At 41.4% G+C, this 21,258-nt stretch overlaps 1 protein-coding gene and 1 pseudogene across 2 annotated transcripts in view; both read right to left on the reverse strand.

The window, feature by feature from the left end:
* The window catches only part of DCP1A (decapping mRNA 1A), a 58,143-nt gene that overhangs the window by 22,980 nt on the left and 13,905 nt on the right, over window positions 1-21,258 (reverse strand). For both annotated transcript variants that reach the window (XM_045493178.1, XM_045493179.1), the window contains 2 exons: window positions 6,774-6,840; window positions 1,263-1,401 (listed from right to left, as the gene is read on the reverse strand). In XM_045493178.1, the coding sequence (XP_045349134.1) occupies window positions 1,263-1,401; window positions 6,774-6,840 (206 nt within the window). The remainder of the gene's footprint in view (window positions 1-1,262; window positions 1,402-6,773; window positions 6,841-21,258) is intronic.
* On the reverse strand, window positions 6,849-8,704 carry LOC123604865 (annotated as a pseudogene).

A 21,258-nucleotide genomic window follows, 5' to 3' on the forward strand; every position in this document is an offset into this window, starting at 1 on the left:
TTTGATGCAACTTGAACTTCTCAGGGGCTCTAATGTACAGTTCTCTACCTCAGAAGTGAGATTTCCTTTGGTGTTTGAATAGGACTTTTCCTTTGCTGGAGGAAACGACCTTCCAGAGCACTGTTTCAAAGTCTGCTCCCTAAACTCTAGATTCTTAAGATGCTGAAGTGGAATATGAGAAAAATGGTCCCACAGTTTGATCAACCTGGGAATCGGTGCTGCTGTACTTATTGTAGGGCCCCTCAGAGTCTTGAGCATTGCAAAGCCCAAAGCCCCAGGAGGATGGGGGAGGAGGAGCCATGTTAACAATATTTCCTTAACTCACTCGACCAACTGGAACCTTTCCTAAGGGTCACCTGTTAACTATGTAGAGGCTAGTGTTGGAGCAGAATTGTTTGGGAAACACACCATAGAGAGTGCTTTTCACACCTGTCCCTGGAACTTTTGGTGAGGTGAGGATTACACAAAAAACAAAAGAAAAGTACTTAATCACATATGAGTAAAGAGTAAGGTGACAATTACAATTCCACTGAAACAAAGCGCAGCAGTGGAAACCTTCAGTCTGCCTCCTATGAAGCGTGAAGCTCTCAGGGGCCCATGTCAAGTGAAAAGTCAGGGCAGTTCCAAAGCCACGCGGTTTGAAGACCACTAATGAAATGCCCACTGCTTGACGCATTGTGGACGGTTCGTAAGTGTGTAGTGAATAAGTTAACAAATGCACTACAACTTCCATTTTATTCAATTTCAGGGAGAAAACGCCATCCTTTCACTTTTAAACTAATATACAGAAAAGAAAAAAAATCTAGAGAAGCTTCACACGTGGGTAGAATTTCAAATAATGCTTAATGAAGGCTGTGAACCTACCACCAACTGCAGACCATAAATATACCCTTTGTATTAGCAGGTGCAAATGATCAGGCTACACATATTCCTAAGCCCTAGCAGAGGCCGCAGGGGTGAAGAACAGGCAAGAAGCTTTTGAAGAACTACCTGCTGCAGGCTAACTTTTGCACCCTGAAACCATTTTCAGTAATTTTATGGGAACAGAAAAAGAGCATTCTAAACTTTCACACCAAGTCAAGGGCTTGGACGTAAGCAAATTTCTTTCCCTTTTAGGCTAAAAACTGTAAGACATGTATTCTTTCTGGACTAATTATCTCTGCTGGCCTAGAGGTGACTTCCCCAGCACATGCCAACATGCCCTCTCCCCCTATTCCCCGCCTGCCTCCTTCTCCCCTCTTGGTCCTCCCAGTCCGTCTCACCCTCTCATATTCATCCTTGGCTCTGCTTAGCATCTCCAGAATGTCGATGGGCCTGTGGTCACTGCAGCCGTTAGCCTGGCTGGGACTCTGTTTGTCCCGAGCAGCTTGCTGGGACCGCCGTGTCTCCTCTTCTACCACACTAGAGGAGGAGAACCAGATTTTAGAAAGACTTCTTTAGGCACAATCTGACCCACGAACTCTCCTGGTGTTTGTCTTCTGAGGATACGGGAAGAATGTCATAGGATACGCTTCCTCCGAATACAATTGCAGGGCCTCGGTCTGTATTGGGAGTACATAACTAACTGCTTTACCAGCTCATGTGCAACAATGCCAACTGATGTGTCTCACTGTTAGAAGGGCAGAGTACAGAATTCTTTTCTAGGGATGGTAGGAGCAGATATGTTAAAAATGACCAAATTATTTCTCTTTTTTGAAGTTTCAAACTCAAACTACCAGGTGAAGTACATTTTCAAAAGCATGTAGTCAGCAAGACACGGGCAGGCTGCATAGCTGAGCAACCACTGTGGAAAGTCTGTACTGACACTGGACTGGGGGAGGGGGGGAGAAGGAGGGAGAAGGAGAGAGAGGGAGAGAGAGGGAGAGAGAGGGAGGGAGAGGGAGGGAGAGGGAGGGAGAGGAGCTTCTTAAAAAAAAAAAAAAAAGATTTCAGCAAATCTTCAAAGGTTTCCCTTATTCTCTCCTTAGAAATCACCAAGTGGGTGGTGAGGTCAGGGTGATCATGGCAGTGCTATTCATTCTGATTGGTGCTCAGGCTAATTCTGCACTTGAAAATAAAGCAAGAAAAGTTGAGGGTTAAGAATGCCAGACAGGGCTGGGGTCTTTTTCTTTTTAAGATTCATTTAGGTTTTAATCCCAGCTCTAATGAACAGGATTACCTGCCACAGGATATTATGGGCACAGGACAACTTGATTATTGTATAAGCTGAAAACTTTCTGGATGGTGATAAGGACAGGCAATAAAACAATTCAGTAGCAGAACATCTGTTTCTTGGTTGTTGTTTTTAAAAAAAATTTTTTTTAACGTTTATTTATTTTTGAGACAGAGACAGAGTGTGAATGGGGGAGGGTCAGAGAGAGGAAGACACAGAATCTGAAACAGGCTCCAGGCTCTGAGCTATCAGCACAGAGCCCGATGCAGGGCTCGAACTCACGGACCTCGAGATCATGACCTGAGCCGAAGTCAGCCGCTTAACCAACTGAGCCACCCAGGTGCCCCCTTGGGTTTTTTTGAACAACAGGAATAGGACAAGAATAGGCCACTTCAGTGTCAGTTCACTGCTTTAAAACAACCTGCCTAGGAGCTCCCATTCATGTGCGTGGGATGGTTCTTTTATTTGAAAACACTGGGTTAAACAGTATTAAGCACTTTTTTTTTTTTTAAACAGCAGACTCATTCTGAGTTTTTAACGTACTAAAGTATATTTGATTCTCCAAGAAGGGTGGGCTTATACATTTCCCCAAATTTACTTGACCAGAATCTTCTCCTAAGGCAAGATTTCTGTTTAGAAGATCTTGCTTTAAAGTAATGGTGTTATTTCTCTATCTAGATGCTTATAGCTCTGAATACGATGATTATTTCTGAAATAAATGTACAGTCACAGACTTTACAGTAGAATGAAAGAAGACTGGTATGTGATATGAAGATCAGACCAATTAGCATCCATATTGTCTCATTTATATCCACATCAGACAAGAAAGACTATATGGCCCCAACTGTGAGGCCTGTTGCAAAGGAGAAAAAGACTGGAGAGATATACGTTGGTTATTTCTTGATGGTAGATCACAAGCAATTTCCTGTTCCTTTTTTGTCCGTTTCTTCATTTTCCATAATTAACAGGCACTCCTTTAATAACGAGGGGGAAAAAAAGAGTGCTGTTTCAAGAGACTTGTATTTGTACTCAGTTTCAAGCTGCACCAGCTTGAATTCACCTTCATTGAAGACTCCGGTCACACAGCCTGTTTCTCCTCCCTCTTGCCAGGCTGCCTGGTTTGTCCATCCTGGTATTCCCCTCATCCCTGCTCCAGACTGGATCTGGATCTGTAATTTTGGTTCAAAGTTTTTTTGTTTTTTTTTTTATAAAGTAAGCTTTATGCCCAACATGGGGTTTGCAATTCAAGACTCTGAGATCAAGAACTGCATGCTCTACTGATTGAGCCAGCCAGGCGCCCCCCAAAAGAACATTTCTTTCTTTCTTTTTTTTAATTTTAAAAAAATGTTTGATTTTTGAGAGAGACAGAGTATAAGTGGGGGAGGGGCAGAGAGAGAGGGAGAGACTCAGAATCCAAAGCAGGCTCCAGGCTCTGAGCTGTCAGCACAGAACCCGATGCGGGGCTTGAACTCGTGAACTGTGAGATCATGACCTGAGCTGAAGTTGGACGCTCAACCCACTGAGCCACTCAGGTGCCCCAAAAACATTTCTAATAGTCGCCACTATTAGACTGATGGAACAGGCCTCTTTACAATGTTCACTTCTGCTTTGAACAGCATGTCCAGGTGGCAAGGAAGGGACAGGAAAGATGCCGGGACTCTATCAGGCCTCTTCCAATCCAAACTCTCTGAGGAGCACCCTCTTCTCAAATATGCCCTCAAGACTACCCATAAATCAGGAATAAGGCTCACTTCCATGAGTTCTCCAAATTTCAGTCTTCGTATGCAACCGTTCAAACAAGTATTTATTGTTAGGAAGAGTTTCTGGCAGGGTGGATTTCCTCTTTAGGAGAGTCAGCATTTCCCAAGTTTAGTGGATTTTCAACCCTGCCACTGACCAGAGAGGATTTCTAAATTCAGATACAGTACAGGTCTAGAGGTGTGCATGCTCTACCGCAGAGCTTCTCAGTTTTTATAAACATCTTTTGGAATAAATCAACTTCTTTACTTGGAGAATTTTTATTATATTGCAGCTGTTGAAACAGTGATTTAACAGAATGGGCACCGACAGGCACATTTATTGAGACACACACACAATATGCCAATACACACCTGTATTTCTGGTGGGCAGAGATAATATTCTGAATTATGTAGCAAACAGAGGCTGTACACAGGCAAAGTCAGAGCAAAGAAAGATAAAGCAGTCTTTTCTTTATCTTTGGTGACCACGACACCATTTATCACAGAGTTCATGTTAACATATAAGGTGTTCTCTTCAGCCATAAATAGGCCAGGCACTTGAAAACTCATTACTAACAGTTTCATGAGGGCACTCTCTAATCACTTTCAATAACTCCCCTGCTTCTAGTAAAACCAGCTGGAAGTGTAGGCAAATATGCTTCTTTTGGGCATTTCTTGTGAAAGAAACTCAAATGCTCCTTTTCCCTTTTGCTTTCTGTTTCTACTTCCTCATCCTACTTTTGGTTTCAGTACAATATTTTCAGATAGGCCTTCAGTCTTCTGCCTCATTTACCACCTGAAGTCTTGTATGAGGCGTACCACTGGCCTTGACAGTTTAGACAAAAGCTCAAAATGGTTTCCTGTAAGTAGCTATTAAAGCTAAAAGAAACATATTTCTTACTTGGGGCCCAAAAGTTCTCAACCTACAGGAGAAAGTCTATATACTAACATATTCCAAAGTTTAGATATTTCAGAAAAATATTCTGGATTTCAGGATAACCAAGAATCAATACATCTGTGTCTTCTAAGTAATTTGAAGTAAACTGCCTTTGCTGTCACTTTCAAAAATACAAAAAGTAGTCATCAAATAAGTAAATGACTTTGTAAAAAAAGTAGTTTTAATTCATTTCCAGGGACAAGGTGTTGTAAAAATAAAGTGTGCTCAGTTGCTATGTGTCCAACTTCGCAAAGCTCAGATGATGACCTTGAGGTTAGTGAGCTGGAGCCTCACGTCGGGCTCTCTGCTGTCAGTGCAGAGCCAGAGAGCCCGCTTCGGATCCTCTGTCCCCCTCTCTCTCTGCCCCTCCCCCTGCTCTCTCTCTCTCTCTTTCAAAAATAAGTAAAACATTAAAAGAAAGGAAGGAAGGAAGGGGGCGCCTGGGTGGCTCAGTCGGTTGAGTGTCTGACTTTGGCTCAGGTCATGATCTCGCGGTCTGTGAGTTCAAGCCCCGGGTCGGGCTCTGTGCTGACAGCTCAGAGCCTGGAGCCTGCTTCTGCTTCTGTGTCTCCCCCTCTCTCTGCCCCTCCCCTGCTCATGCTCTGTCTTTGTCTCAAAAATAAATAAAAACATTAAAAAAATAAATTAATTAAAAAAAAAAGGAAGGAAGGAAAGGAAAGGAAAGGAAGGAAAGAAGGGTGTTTCTAGAGAGGCAACATGTTTTCCAACATGACTGATGCAAGTTCATTTGGAACAATGTCTTCAGGGGTATATGCCCACAGTAATAAACACAGCCTATCCTGTGAGCTCACGGCCAGAGCCATCAAAGCAGAAGGCGGACAGACATCCAATCAGGACACGACAGTGGTCTTCGATTAAAACTTTGCTTTAGCCATATGGGCTTCTTTTAAAATGCAAATATGCCTGGAATTGAGGTTTGGGGCTTATTTATTTACACTTTTACAGAAATTAGTGTGAAATTGGACTGTTTCTTAAAAAATTAAGACAGTTTTCTTCCAAAGATGTAGATAAAAACCTTGCAGGAGAACGAAAGGAATTCCGATGATGGGGTGGGGGTTCACATCTCTGGGGAGATTTAGGCAAAAACCAAAAAGGAAACACAGGTGAGCCAGAATACACTGGTGGCCGCAGCACCGCAGGCCCCTCCAGCGCCACGGTGTCTCGGGCTCCCAGAACCCAGACCAGCAGCACCAGCAGCACAGAGAAGCCAGATGAGGGGTGGCTCCTGCGGGCTAGCTTGAGAAAAGACAGTAAGCCACCCCTTTAGAACTCTCATTCAATGAAATTGCTTTCCAATTCCAAGATTCTGACATACAAAGCATCTCCTGGAACACAGCCCATCAGTGAACTGGGGGACCACTACACCTAGAGTCGGCGCCACAGCGGAGTTCACGTCAAGGAGGCGCGGGCAGGAGTTCTCTACTGGCTGCGGAGCGCCGCACCACTCGTCTCTCCAGAGCCTAGCGCCGCCTGCCTGTGCCCTGGGCGTGATAGCGTCCTCTGGGGTCAGCCCTAAGCACATGCTTAACAATAAGGGTTTGGTTAAATTAAGATTTGTCTTCAGGACTGGATAAAATTACAAATACCACAGAGGACTCTTTAGCGTAAACTGGAAAAAGGCTGTTGAACTGAAAAGTAGGAGGTACAGGGTGATCTATTTTTGTAAAAAACCACCACACACGACCTAATGTACAAATAAAAAGACGGGAAGGAAACAGACTAAAACACTAACAATGGGAGTAGTAGGGTTACAGATAATTCTAGTTTTAAGCTTTTCTGCCTCTTCCAATTTTTGGACAATAAGCAGGAAATCAGGGGAGAAACAAATTAGTAGACTCAGTAGCAAACAGAAGCGAGGGGGAAAGTAATTTTTTCATCTCTCATATATCATTAATTAGATCTATGTTGTAAAAGAAATACTTACTCGGCCATGAGTTTGGCTATGCGGTGACAGTCATTCTTATCATAAAACCAGATGCTGTATATCGACACTTGAAAAACAAAGGAGAAAAAAAGATAATGGGAAATGCGGTTTCAACATTTGAGCATACGTAAATACTATATTATTACCACGGAATGTCAGAGAACTTACCACCAATAGAATTTACCATCAAACCCTCAAATTGTTAAGAGTTCCTCTAAAGACAAAAAAGCCTCTCCCTTAAACTGCTTAATAAAATTATTAATAAAATTAAGATAGGTAAAATATTCAGATGAAAATTGCGAAAGAAAGTTTTCAGACATGATTTCCAGATCTCATTGAGCCTAAGGTGCCACTAAGTGTAAGAGGTACCATTATTTTCTGTGTTACCAAGAAAGGAAAGTGCTGTTAAACTAAGAATCAACATTGTGAGATGCATTTCAAATTGACAGTGAAATGTGAAAAAAAGTGTTTTAATTATCGAAAACCAAGTTCACCCACCAGCAGAACCAAACAACAGAACCTCCATCAATCTTTCGAAGCTTGAAATATGGAATCAGTAATTACAATAAAAACAAACACCAGCTCCAGATCCAGCCTATGATCAACATCGTTCACGCAGGAAATGGAAATGCTGGGGCTGAGCTCAGTCTATCACACTTCTTTTCCTTTTTCATTCCCAGCACGTGTGGTGTGATCAACACTAAAAAAACCTTCAAAAACTATTTGGTGAATAGATAAATGAACTTTATAATTAAAGGTTAACAATACATAAAAACCACTGTAAACACTTTCTGGATAAGGTGGGACAGAAATACTGAATTGTAAGTCAAAACAAACATATGAATAGCTATGGCTCATTGCTACCACGTGCGCCCACCATGATACTCACAGCTTGGCCCAGGCTGCACCTTCCTTCATACTTAAAGTGACTGGTACAGGCAGTGCAGGTATCATTATGTCTTTTTTTAAAAATTAAACTTTTTTTTTTTTTAAGACAGGAAGTAGAATTTATTGGTGGGCATGAATAAGGAGGGAGCAGTGCTGAGGTTCTCATGAGTGCAGAGCCTGTCGTTTGTCTAAGAGGCCATGAGTAGGGATGTATTTGACCCCACAGCCATCTGGGATGAGCTGCTTTTCAGCCATCATGTCTCCAAATTTGTCCACATTAAACTTAGCCCTATTTCTTGGAAATGAAGATCTTCTGGTGGCCAGAGGACCTGAACTTGGCTCTGCGTAGGGCCTCAATCACATGGTTCTGGAAGGACATGATGACATGGCCACTGTGGACCCTAACCATGTGCCCTGGGGGTTTCCAAAGGCACTCCACATACCTGTCTGGAGCCTGTCAACCCCAGCACAGGACAACATCTTGTTGATACAGATGATGGGGATGGGTGGAGTTGCACCTGGATATGAAAACCATCTTTGCCATAGCTTTTCACCATGAACTTGCTGGCAAAAATACAGGCAGTCTCCAGGGCTTCAGAGGAGAGCTGCTCATATTCATCTGACGTCATGTGGCCACATAGTGGGAACCCATTCACTTTTGCCTTCTTCTGCCCCAGGTCAAAGATGTGGATATTGGCATCAGGGACACTTCTGCCAAAGTGAGACTTTGGGTATGTTTTGTTCTTACAATACCGGTAACACCATGGCGACACCAGGATTTTCAGTGGCGCTCCAAAGGAAAAGGGCTAAATTAAACTTTTAATTTTGAAATAATTGTAGCTTCACACACGCTTGGAAAAAATAAACAGAGACTGTATGTGCCCTTTGTTTCTTCCATTGGTAACGTTTGGTAAAACTATAGTATGATTTCACAGCCAGGCTTCTGACACTGATACAGTCAAGTTACAGAACATTGCTGTGGCCACAAAGATCCCTGGTGGACTTTTATAGCCACACCCTCTTCCCTTGGTCCTCTCCCCCATCTCTGACTCCTGGCAGACACACTAATCTGTTCTCTGTTTCTTTAATGTTGTCATTTCAAGAATGTTACAGAATATAAAGGGAATCATATAACATGCAACTTTTTGAGATTGAATTTTCTAACCCAACATAATTCTCTGGATATTCATCCAAGTTGTTGCTTGCACCAATTGTTCATCCCCACCCCCACTCTCTTTTTCGGCTGTGTAGTATTTCATGGTGTGGCCATACCTGTTCAAATGTTCATCCACTGATGGACACGTGGTGTGTTTCCAGTTTTGAGCTATTAACAAATAAGCAGCTATGAATGTTCATGCACAGGTTTTCGTGTGAATGTAAGTCTTCATCTCTGGGTTAAATGCCCCAAAGCACAGTTACTGAGTCACAGAAGTTGCATGTCCAGTTTAAACAAGAAACTCTGTTCTCTAGAGTGTTGGTACTATTTTATATTCCTACCAGCAACATATGAGCAATCCAGTTTCTCTGCATCCTTGCCAGCATCTGTTCTTCTATTTTTAACTTCATCCATTCTGACAGGTATATAGTGGCATCTCACTGTGGTTTTAGTTTACATCTCCCTAGAAGCTAATGATGCTGAACATCTTTTCATGTGCTTCTCTGTCATCCATATTTTCTGTTTAGTCAAATGTCTGTTCATGTCTTTTGCCCCTTCTAATTGGACGTTTTTTACTGTTGAATTTTATGAGTTCTTTAGATATTCAAGATACTAGGCCTTTGTTGGATATGTGGTTTGAAGATATTTTCTATCTGGAGCTTGTTTTTCATTCTTAGTAAGGTCCTTCCAGAGCAAAGATTTTTAATTTTGACAAGGTCCAACTTACCAATTTTTCCTTTTATGGATCATGCTTTTGGTGTCAAGGATTCTTTCCTGATGGACCCGCAGTAACAAAATTTTCTATGATTTTTCCTAAAAGGTTTATAGTTTTACATTTCAGTAGGTAATCAATTTTTTAAAATGTTTTATTTATTCTTGAGAAAGATTTGGGGGGGGGGAGGAGGGTCAGGAGCAGAGAGAAAGAGAGACACAGAATCTGAAGCAGGTTCCAGGCTCTAAGCTGTCAGCACAGAGCCTGATGCGGGCCTGTAACCAAGAACCATGATATCATGGCCTGAGCTGAAGGTAGACGCTTAACCAACTGAGCCACCCAGGCGCTCCATCAGTTGGTAATTGATTTTGAGTTAATTTTTGTATAAAAAGGTTTAGGTTAAGGTTTTCGTTTGGTCTAAATGTTCTATCCAGCATTACTTGTTGAAAATGCTCTCCTCTCTTTATTGAGGAGTATTTTGTACCTTTGTCAAATATCAGTTGGGTATATTTGTGTGGGTCTATTTCCAGATTTATTTTATCCTATTTATGTGTTTATTCCTCCACCAGGACCACACTGTCTTGATTCTTGTGCTATATAGTAGGCCTTAATAATTCCCCCTGATTTATGCTTTTCCAAATTGTTTTATCTTCTACGGCCTGTGCTTTTCCATAGAAGTTTTAGAATAAGTTTGTTTATGCCTACAAAAAACATTGTTGGGATTTTGATAGAAGAAAGTGCTTTAAACCTACAGAGCAATTTGGGAATAGGTGAATTTGTACACTGTGGAGTACTTCAATGCACAAGTACAGTCTATCTCTCCATTTATTTAGATCTTCTTTGATTTCTTTCATCAGTAATTTTCAGCACACAGATCCTGTACATGTTTTGTTAAATTTATGCCTAAGTACTTAACCTTCTTTGTAAGGGCTATAAATGGTGGCTTGTTTTTAAGGTTATCTTTTTAAGTAATCTCTACACCCACTGTGGGACTCTAACTCACGACCCCGAGATCAAGAGGCGCATGCTCTGCCGACCGAGCCAGCCATCGCCCCTAAATGGTAGTTTTTAATTGTGACTGAGTTTTGAATGTTGATCTTGTATTCTCATATCTTACCAAGCTCACTAATTAGTTCTAGGAATTTGTACTTAGTCTGTTATCTGCGAATAACATTTTTATTATTTTTCTCCCCTTTCTCTTCCAATGTGTAGGCCTATTTTTCTTTCTTGCCTTATTGCAGTGGTTAGAACTTTCAGTGCTATGTTGCACAGCAGTGTTGACAGTGGACATCCTTGCCTTGTTCTCAATCTTAAAGGGAAAACATTCAGCCTTTCACTGTAAGTATAATGCTGGCTGTAAGTCTGTTGCAGATGCTCTTTATCAAGATCACATAATTTACTTCTATTCCCAACTTAAGAGTTTTTATCATGCATGGACATGGGTTTTTTCCCTGCATCAAAAACACTAAATATGATCATGTGATAGTTCTATTTCATCTTTAGTCTTTTGATATGGTGGATTAAACTGATGTTCAATGTATTTTTTTTAAATGTTTATTTTTGAGAGAGTGTGTATGTGTGTGCGCACAAGTAGGGAAGGGGCAGAGAAAGAGGGAGAGAGAGAATCCCAAGCAGACTCTACACTTGGTGTGGAGCCTGATAAGAGGCTTGATCTCATGACTGTGAGATCATGACCTGGGCTGAAACCAAGAGTCAGGTGCTAAACTGATGGAGCCACCCAGGCGCCCCTTATTTTCAATACTGAACCAGCTTTGCAGATCTGGAATAAAACCCTTTTCTCTATATTGTTGTTTGCTAATATTTGGCTGAGGATTTTTTTTAACTTACTTCTCTAAAAATTTTTTTGTTTTTTAATGTTTATTTATTTTTGAGAGAGACACAGAGTGCAAGCAGGGAAGGGGCAGAGGGAGAGGGAAACACAGAATCTGAAGCAGGCTCCAGGCTCTGAGCTGTCGACACACAGCCCAACGCAGGGCTTCAATTCACAAACTGTGGGATCATGACCTGAGCCAAAGTTACATGCTCAACGAACTGAGCCACCCAGGCGCCCCCTTTTTAACCTACTTCTTGAGAGATACTGGTTTGTGGTTTTCTTTTATTGTACTGTCTGCCTAGTTTGGGTATCAGAGTAATACTGGCTTTATAAAATCAGTTGAAAATTGTTCCCTCCTTGTCTGTTTTCTGGAAGAAACTATGTAAAATTAGTGTTAACTCCTCTTTGAATTCTCCAGTAAAACCATCTAGGCCTGGAGATTTTTTTCTTTTGAATTATGAATTCAATTTCTTCAATGGCTATAGGACTATTCATGTTATCTATTTTGTCTTGGTTGAATTTTGTAGTTTGGGTTTTCAAGGAACTGGTCCATTTCTTCCAAGTTATCAAGTTTATGACTATAAAACTGTTCACAGGGGGTGCCTGGGTGGCTCAGTCGGTTGAGCGTCTGACTTTGGCTCAGGTCATGATCTCACAGTTTGTGAGTTCAAGCCCCGTGTCGGGCTCTGTGCTGACAGCTTGGAGCCTGGAGCCTGCTTCGGATTCTGTGTCTCTGTCTCTCTCTGCCCCTCCCCCACTTGTGCTATCAAAAATAAATTTTAAAAAATGTAAAAAAAAAAAATTAAAGAAAAATAAAGTACTTAAATGTTCACAGCATTAGCTTATTACCCTTTTAATGTCTGGAGAATCTATAGTGATACCTACTATTCCATTCCTGATACTGGTACACTGTGTTTTCTTTTTCTTAGTATTGCTAAAAAGGTTTGTGAATTTTATTGATCTTTTTTTAATTTGTGGTGCCTGGGTGGCTCAGTCAGTTAAATGTCCAACTCTTGGTTTCGGCTCAAGTCATGATCTTATTGCTTCGTGGGTTTGAGCCCCACACGGAGCTCTGTAATGACAGTGAGGAGCCTGCTTGAGATTTTCTCCCTCCCTCCCTCTCTTTGCCCCTCCCCCACTTGTGTTGTCTCCATCTCTCTCAAAATAAACTTAAAAGTTTTCTAAAAACCCAGCTTATTGTTTCACTAATTTTTCTCTTTTCATATTTTCAATGTCATTGATTTCTTCTGCTCTTATCTTCATTCTTTCCTTACTTCTGGATGCTTTGAGCTTAATTTGCTCTTCTTTTTATAATTTCTTGAAGTAAGAATTTAGTCGGCTCTCAGCCAAGTATCTTGAAGGTGTGGGAGGAGTTCCCCATGGCTAGGCCACCTGGTGTGCCTGTCCTGGAAGAGAGCCTCTGACTTTCATAGATGAAGACTGCTTCCCAGACTAGGCCAGTGATGTGACTCCTCCTCCACCCCTCCCTCCCCTTCGTGGGAGGGAGGGAAAGCACTCCCCCTGGTGGCCACTCATTGTCAGCAGGGCTCCTCTAATCCTTTCTGCCAGTTTTTCTGGGCTCACCTGATATTGTTGGCAGGACTACCACTTGATCCAGGAGGGGAATGAGCCTACCTGACCTGTCCTGTGTTGCTAGGTTGGAGGTCAGCAAATACCAGGCCTGGGTCCCCATCTTCTGTTGGGCGAGAGGGTTGTAAGACCCTGTTGCTGTGCTGTTTTGCCAGTTGTGAGTCTTCCCCTTTCCACCTTTCAGAGTTCTACTGATTGTCTCTTGTGTTATTTCTGGGTTTTATAGTTGTACTTAACAGGGAGAAGCAAGGAGAGACAAGTAGGTCTAGGCCATCTTGTTTGGATCAGAAGTCTCACTGTGCACTTTTATGGATGGAAACTGAGGTTCATGGAAAGGCTAAATAGCTTATTACAAATCAGAAGAAAACAGTCTTGGCACTGTGGCTAGAACTCAGGTACTCTCACTCTTAGGCCAGTGGTCTTGACACCACACAGCCATTGCCTCATTACATGAAAGAACACATTTTTTTATAAAACAAAAACTTAATGAGCTTTAATTATGCTTATAGACTAAACTAACACATAAAAGAGTATAAATAAGTTAAAAAACATACAATAAAAGGATGACAGAATATAGAATTATAGTCACCATGCTGTATATTACATCCCCATAACTTACTCATTTCGTAACTGGAAATTTGTACCTTTTGATCTCCCCTCCCCCCATCTCAGGCAACCATCGATCTGTTCTTTATATCCATGAGCTTTTAAGTTTATTTATTTTGAAAGAGAGAGAGAGACAGAGTGAGCACAGACAGGCAGAGAGATAGAGGGAGAGGAAGAATCCCAAGCAGGCTCTGCGCTATCAGCACAGAACCTGATGAGGGGCTCGAACTCACAAACTGTGAGATCATTACCTGAGCCGAAATTAAGAGTTGGACACTTAACCATCTAAGCCACCCAGGCATCCTGTTTTTTTTTTTTTCTTCCTTAAAGATTCCACACATTAGTGAGATCATATAATATTTATCTTTTTCTATCTGATCTACTTCATTTTAGCATGATGTCCTCAAGGTCCATCTACATTGTTGCAAAATGTAAGGTTTCAATTTTTTAATGGCTGCATAATATTCCATTGTGTATATATACATTTTCTTCTTCCATTCATCCATTGATGGACTCCTAGGTTATATCCATATTCTGGCTATTGTAAATAATGCTACAATAAACACAGAAGTGCATATATCTTTTCAAATTAGTGTTTTCATTTTTTTCAGATAAATACCCAGAAGTGGAATTGCCAGATCATATGGTAGTTTCATTTTTAATTTTTTGAGAAATCTCCATACTGTTTTCCATAGTAGATGTACCAATTTACAGTCCTAGCAACAGTGCATGAAGGTTTGCTTTTCTCCACATCCTCTCCAACACCTGTTGTTTCTTACATATTTTTTTAAAGTTTTATTTATTTATTTTGAGAGAGAGAGAGAGATAGTTTGAGCATGGAAGGGGCAGAGAGAGAAGACAGAGAATCCCAAGCAGGGTCTGTGCTGTCAGTGCACGGCCAGATGCCGGGCTTGATATCACGAACCATGATATCATGATCTGAGCTGAAATCAAGAGTCAGATGCTCAACTGACTGAGCCACCCAGGTGTCCCTGTTATTTCTTGTATTTTTGACAAGAGCCATTCTAACATGTGTGGAGTAACCTCACTGTGGTTTTAATTTGCATTTCCCTGATATTAGTGATATGGAGCATCTTTTCATGTACCTGTTGGCCATCTGTATGTCTTCTTTGGAAAAATGTCTGTTCAAATCTTCTGCCCACTTTTTAATCAGACTGTTCTTTTGCTATTGAGATGCACGAGTCCTTTATATAATTTGGATATTAGCCCCATATCAGATATATGACTTGCAAACATTTTTCTCGTTTGGTAGGATGCCTTTTTATTTTGTTGAAGGTTTCCTCTGCTCTGCAAAACCTTTTAGTTTGATATAGTCTCACTTGTTTATTTTTGCTCTTTCTGCCTTTGCTTTTGGTGTCAAATCCAAAAAATCATTGTCAAAACTGATGTCTAGGAGCTTACCACCTATGTTTTCCTCTAGGGGTTTCACAGTATCAGGTCTTACATTCAAGTCTTTAATCTATTTCGAATTTATTTTTTGTGTATGGTGTAAGATAAGATAGTAGCAGGTAGCTGTCCACTTTCCCCAACACCATTTACTGAACAGACTGTCTTTTCCCCATGGTATATTCTTGGTTCCCTTGTTGGAAATTAGCTCGACCATATATGTGTGGGTTTACTGCTGGGTACTCTCTTCTGTTTCACTGATCTATGTGTCTATTTTTGTGCTAGTACCATACTGTTTTGCATACTACAGCTCTGTAGTTTATCTTGAAATCTGGGTCTGTGATACCTCTGGATTTTTTCTTCATCCTCAAGTTTGGCTATCTGAGGTCTTTTGTGGTTCCATACAAATTTTAGAATCGTTTATTCTATTTCTGTGAAAAACGTCATGGCAATTTTGATGCGAAATACACTCAATCTGTAGATTGCTTAAGGCAGTATAGACATTTTAACAATATTACTCCTTCTAATCCAGGAGCATGAAATATTTTCCCAATTCTTTGTGTTTTCTTCGACTTCCTTCATTAATGTCTTATAGTTTTCAGTGTACAAAAGCTTTTTAATGGCAAATTTTTATTCATGCTGAATTAACGTCATTATATTCTACAAAAACATTCATGGCCAATCACAACTTTAAAGTTCCTTTTTTGACAGAAATAAAAGTTTAATTGGATTTTTTTCAGTTGTCCTTGCAAAGGGAGTGAAAACATTGATACAGTGAATGAATGGCTTCATTTTATGAATGAAATCATCAACGTGAATTTTTTTCCTAACCTGTTCTCTGGTAGAGAAACCCTTCAATTTCACTAAAACCGTCCTTGACTGTTGGGCTCCATGCCTGGCTATGTGTCCTGCAGGTGACTGTGCACACTAACTACCACACTACCAGGTTGGCTTTTGTTTTCTGAGCCTTCATGCAGCCTGATGTGAAGAGTTTTCCATGTTTGGAATCCAGGTTCACAGCCCCTCTTCTGTTCACAGAACTATAAAACACCACCAACGCTTCAAGCAGAATCAATGTCTAATGAATAACAAGTAATCTTGGAATATCTTACATGTAAGTAAACAGATTAAATTTAGCTTTGACATCCCTTTGACAAGGAACACAGAGGAAGCTCTGTTACAGACAAGATATAAGCAGTATCTTCCGCAGTATCTTTGGTTATGTTCCTATTCCTCGCGGCTAAGGATTGCTCCTACATAGAGTAATCAGATTGGGCTTTGAAAAGACTCCATATATGGCAAGTACACGCAACCATCTTTCTTTAAATATGCCTCTTCCAACCTTGGCTAAAGAACACACAAAACACAAGAGTCCAAATACAAGATTCCAGTTTCCCTCTGATGGACACACCCATGTAACTTAGACTGATCAGAAAGTTTGTGATATGCAATACATTAGGCTCAGAACATTCTTTGGGCTGAACAGGGGCATTTAATAATGTTTTCATAGGGGGTTGAAAGCCTAACTCTTAAGAAAGAAGAGTTCCATATGGATGGATAATCAAAATAAACCCAGCAGAACTATCAACTTACGTTGACAAAACTTTACTTATATCCTCTCTTCTTCCCTTAAAGAAATACTCTAGAATTTAGAAATAAGACACACGCCTTCCACTCTTGTACATTATCAAGTAAACTGCCAAAAGAGACCCAAACACTTTCAAAGGCATGTTTGCAGAAGAAATAAAGATAAGGAAGCCATAACGATAGCTTAATGGGTACGGGATAAGAGTCACACTCGATTCTGCCAAAAGTGGACCTGTAGAGGTTCAGACACGCATCCAAGAATCAGCTCTGTCTGCCAACATATCAAATGCACAGTGCATGCAACTGGCAAGAAAGCCCTGAGAGCTGCCCCTGAGCCTGTCACTGTCACTGGTGAGGAAAGACAGACAAGTTACCAGATAGCTCAGATCACGGAGGACCTGTCTCCCAGCCAAAGCCAAGTATTCTTCCCTCAAGAGAACTTCCACTCCAAGGCCCAACACATACCGTGAACAATTCATTTGCTGAAACATCCCGACATAATTTTCCTTGATTAACTACAGCAATTTAAGGATTTGACAATATAGTATTATTTTGCTGTGGCAAATAATGATGGCATCCTGATTTATAAGTGGCTTTTCTCAAGACAAAAGCAAACTATCTACCTATTGGACCCCCCACCATATTTGCAGCTGTTAACAGCTGTCCCAAGTAAGTCATGCAGTACAGGCAAGTCACCAAAGAGTTAGGGAGTGTGGTAGGATATTTAATTACTTTTAAGTTGTACTTCCATGAAAAACATCAAAATGCAGAAAAGAATATCGAAAATTAAGTGTTTCCTTTGCTTTTTAAATGACAGCATCTTTCTTTTAAAATCGTGAAAAACAAGACTGACAAAAGATTAAAGCCATTAGACTACTTAATACTGAGAAATTTTAAAGATTTTTTTAATGTTTATTTTTGAGAGACAGAGAGCGAGGAAGACACAGAATCCGAAGCAGGCTCCAGGCTCTGAGCTGTCAGCACAGAACCCGACGTGGGGCTCAAACTCACGAACCGTGGGATCATGACCTGAGCTGAAGTCAGATGCTTAATCGACTGAACCACCAGGTGCCCCAATATTGAGAAATCTGAAAAAGCTGAGGAGCAAGAGTTTTCCATTTTCCCAGAGAGCGCAGTTTGCAGATCCAGCAGCCCGTTATGATTTGATGTTACATCTCATTCTGCTTCTCATCTGGAATGGTATACGGCATGTATAAGATCAAGAGAATCCAAATTAATTTGGAGGCTTTGTAAAATCCCTTGAGACTTCTTGAGATGCTGTGAAATGTCACAAGAACAGAGCTGGGAATCACTCTCGTGCACATGCTGTCTTTTTGATTCATTTATTATTTAGATCTGACCTACTTTCTAAAAGGATCTGAGGAGGTTGGAGATTTTCTCAGTATGGTGCCAAACACAAAAGGGGTTTGATAAAAGCTTTTTGGCAATGGTGTTAAGAGTTATAAAATTTCTAAAGATGATACTGACAAAGATCCTCTACACAGGAAGGAAGAACAAGAAAATGTGTTTTGAATATGGTCAAAAACATTTACTCTAAACATAAGGAAGATCCTTCTGATTATAAAAGTAATGTAAGAATGGAATAGATTATGTTAACAGTAGCCTGCCCCAGCTAGTGAAACAGCAAATGCCCCTGCCTTGAAAGATCATTTCCTTTAGGACAATAAGCCTAGCCTGGTGGCTCCACATTGACATTAAAGGAAAGAGAGAAGAGAAAGGCTCCGAGGTGGAAAGTAGAACACAGGAAAAAGGGTGTGGGGCCGCAGCCTGGCTGGCCTAGGATTTTGACAGGAACTGTGGTAGGTGGCAAACAGGCAGGCAGGAAAATGCTATGAATCCATACATGCAGCTGGTAAACGGGATTCAGTTACCTCAGCAGCTTACCTGTTATGGCCAAAGAACACACATCTTAAAACACCAATGAACACAAACATAGAAGAGAGAGTGTACTTTCTAAAATTTAAATTGCAGGGGCGCCTAGGTGGCTCGGTTGAGCGTTGGACTTTGGCTCAGGTGGGATCTTGTGGTTCATGAGTTTGAGCCCCATGTGGGCTCTGTGCTGACAGCTCAGAGCCTGGAGCCTGCTTTGGATTCTGTGTCTTTGGATTCCGTGTCTCCCTCTCTCTCTCTCTGCCCCTCCTCTGTCCGTGTGCGCGCGCGCTCTCTCTCTCTCAGAAATAATAAATGAATACACTTTTAAAAAATTAAAAAAAAATTTAAATTGCAGTGTCTAGGGGCACCTAGGTGGCTCAGTTGGTTAAGTGTCTTGACTTCGGCTCAGGTCATAATCTCGCAGTCCGGGAGTTCGAGCCCCACGTCGGGCTCTGTGCTGACAGCTGAGAACCTGGAGCCTGCTTCAGATCTGTGTCTCCCTCTCTCTCTCTGCTCCTCCCCTGCTCACGCTCTGTCTCTATTTCTCAAAAATAAATAAATGATAAAAAAAAAAAATTGCAGTGTCTATTTAGTGAACACTGATTAAAGACATAGGTCAGGAAATTTTAAAATGTTATTCTGCACGCTCTTTGGTTTAGTATTTTCACATTTAGTGCCCCTCTCTAAATTAAATCAAGCCTGAAACCATTTACTGGCAATATCACTTCCATAGTCCCTTTAAACACTGTAATCTTAGTATGGGATTCAGATACATGAAATGACCACTAACTTTTTTTGGGAAATTAAGAAAATAAACCCAAAGAATATTACAACTGATCGTTTCCAGTTACAGACTTCCTATTCTTAAATAATGGCAGCTCTAAGTAAATGAAACAAAATGGGGAGTCACACCAGGGTTTGACGCCTGCTGTTAAGAGTTTCCTGCCACACAGTACTTGCTCTCCCAAGGCAGAGCTTCCCCTGGGGGTGGGGGTGGGTCGCTGCAAGTGATTATGGGTATGCCAAATGTTGGACCTGTCCGACCCCTAGTGGTCTATTCACCCCAGTGTCCCACACAGAAATGATCACTTTTATGTATCAGAAGGGACAACAAAGGTTGGGAAGCATGGTCCCTGGCCTCCAAGGAGCTGAGTTCCTGTTTTCTGTGCTCCCAAAAATCCACATTTAGGGCTTTGGGAAACAGTTCAAATAGTAGGTGAGAAAAGAGGGAACTTCTTTTCTCTCCTTTCCCTAACTTCTCTGCTATATATGTATTTTTCTGCCGATTTACTAACAGGTCATCCAAACCAGGGTTGTAAGGCAAATGCCCATGGTAGTCTAAGAGACACAGGGTGTGGTGGGATCCGTGAGGCTGTGGGGGGCATGCCCTACCCAGAGTTCCTGACTATCAGTGCTTATAGGGATGCAGGTGCTGTATGGCTATACAGCCACTTTGTCATAAGAAGGAAAGGTAGAAATCCAGGTGCCTGTGTAAAATGTCATTTTTATTTATTTATTTTTTTCAACATTTTATTTTATTTTATTTTATTTTTGGAACAGAGAGAGACAGAGCATGAACGGGGGAGGGGCAGAGAGAGAGGGAGACACAGAATCGGAAACAGGCTCCAGGCTCTGAGCCATCAGCCCAGAGCCTGACGCGGGGCTCGAACTCACGGACCGCGAGATCGTGACCTGGCTGAAGTCGGACGCTTAACCGACCGCGCCACCCAGGCGCCCCTAAAATGTCATTTTTAAATGGTAGCAAATGCTTATCCCATGCCTTTCTGTTTAAAAAAAAAAAAAAAATGCTGAGCATCCCTGGAAGTAGTGACTTTGTAAGTAGCTCAGATCTGCCTGGACCCTCCAGGGGACTGAACCTCAGTCTTGAGGTTTATTCTGCCTACTCCAGAGTGGCTTCAAATCTTCTAGTGGTTACTCTGCTTCAAATTTTTTTTTTTTTAACTTTTGAGAGAGAGAGAGAGAGAGAGAGAGATGGAGGGAGGGAGAGAGAGAGAGAAAGAAAGGCAGCACGACCGGGGGAGGGGCAGAGCGCAAGGGAGCCACAGAATTCAAAGCAAGCTCCAGGCTCTGAGCTGTCAGCAGAGAGCCCAACGTAGGGCTAGAACTCACGAGCTGTGAGATCATGACCCGACCTGACCTGAAGTCAGACGCCCAACCGACTGACCCACCCAGGCACCCGTTTCAATTTTTACCTCCACAATGAACTTCACTTTGTAAACAAGAGGTGAAAACCTGTATACATACATATAAAGAACACATTTCTGCCACTTAGCTATAAGTAATTGTTGCTTTTCTTTGCGAGTTCTCAGAAGAGAAACTATTAATTATCTAAAGGAGATAAATGGTGCATGCATGGTTAACTTTTAAAATATTTATAATTATGGTAATACCACAATAAAAAACAAAGATAAAATTGCATTTTACCTGACAACTCTACTTTAGGGGGGAAAAAAGCCAGTACTTAGTGAGATACACTAAATGAATCTGCTTTGGAAATTCTGAAATGTTCACAGACTTACAAAGTTAACCAGAAGGTACTTGGCAGAGGCCCTACTAGAGACTCCACTGGAACACTACAGGCTCTATTAGAACACCAAACAGTGGCTGCAACAGACAGAGCAATAGAGACATTTGAAATGTCTGACCTGACAGCGTCGCCAGGTCAGCCTTGGGGTCTCAGTTACACTCTATGTTTTCATGGTGTTTCTACCTCCTCAATCTACTAACGTGGCAACAGCAAGGCTCTTTCCTTATCTTTGTCCAGAAGGCCAGATTAATGCACTTGCCACAG

This window comes from Leopardus geoffroyi, chromosome A2, assembly GCF_018350155.1.
Source record: "Leopardus geoffroyi isolate Oge1 chromosome A2, O.geoffroyi_Oge1_pat1.0, whole genome shotgun sequence".
Taxonomy (NCBI): domain Eukaryota; kingdom Metazoa; phylum Chordata; class Mammalia; order Carnivora; family Felidae; genus Leopardus; species Leopardus geoffroyi.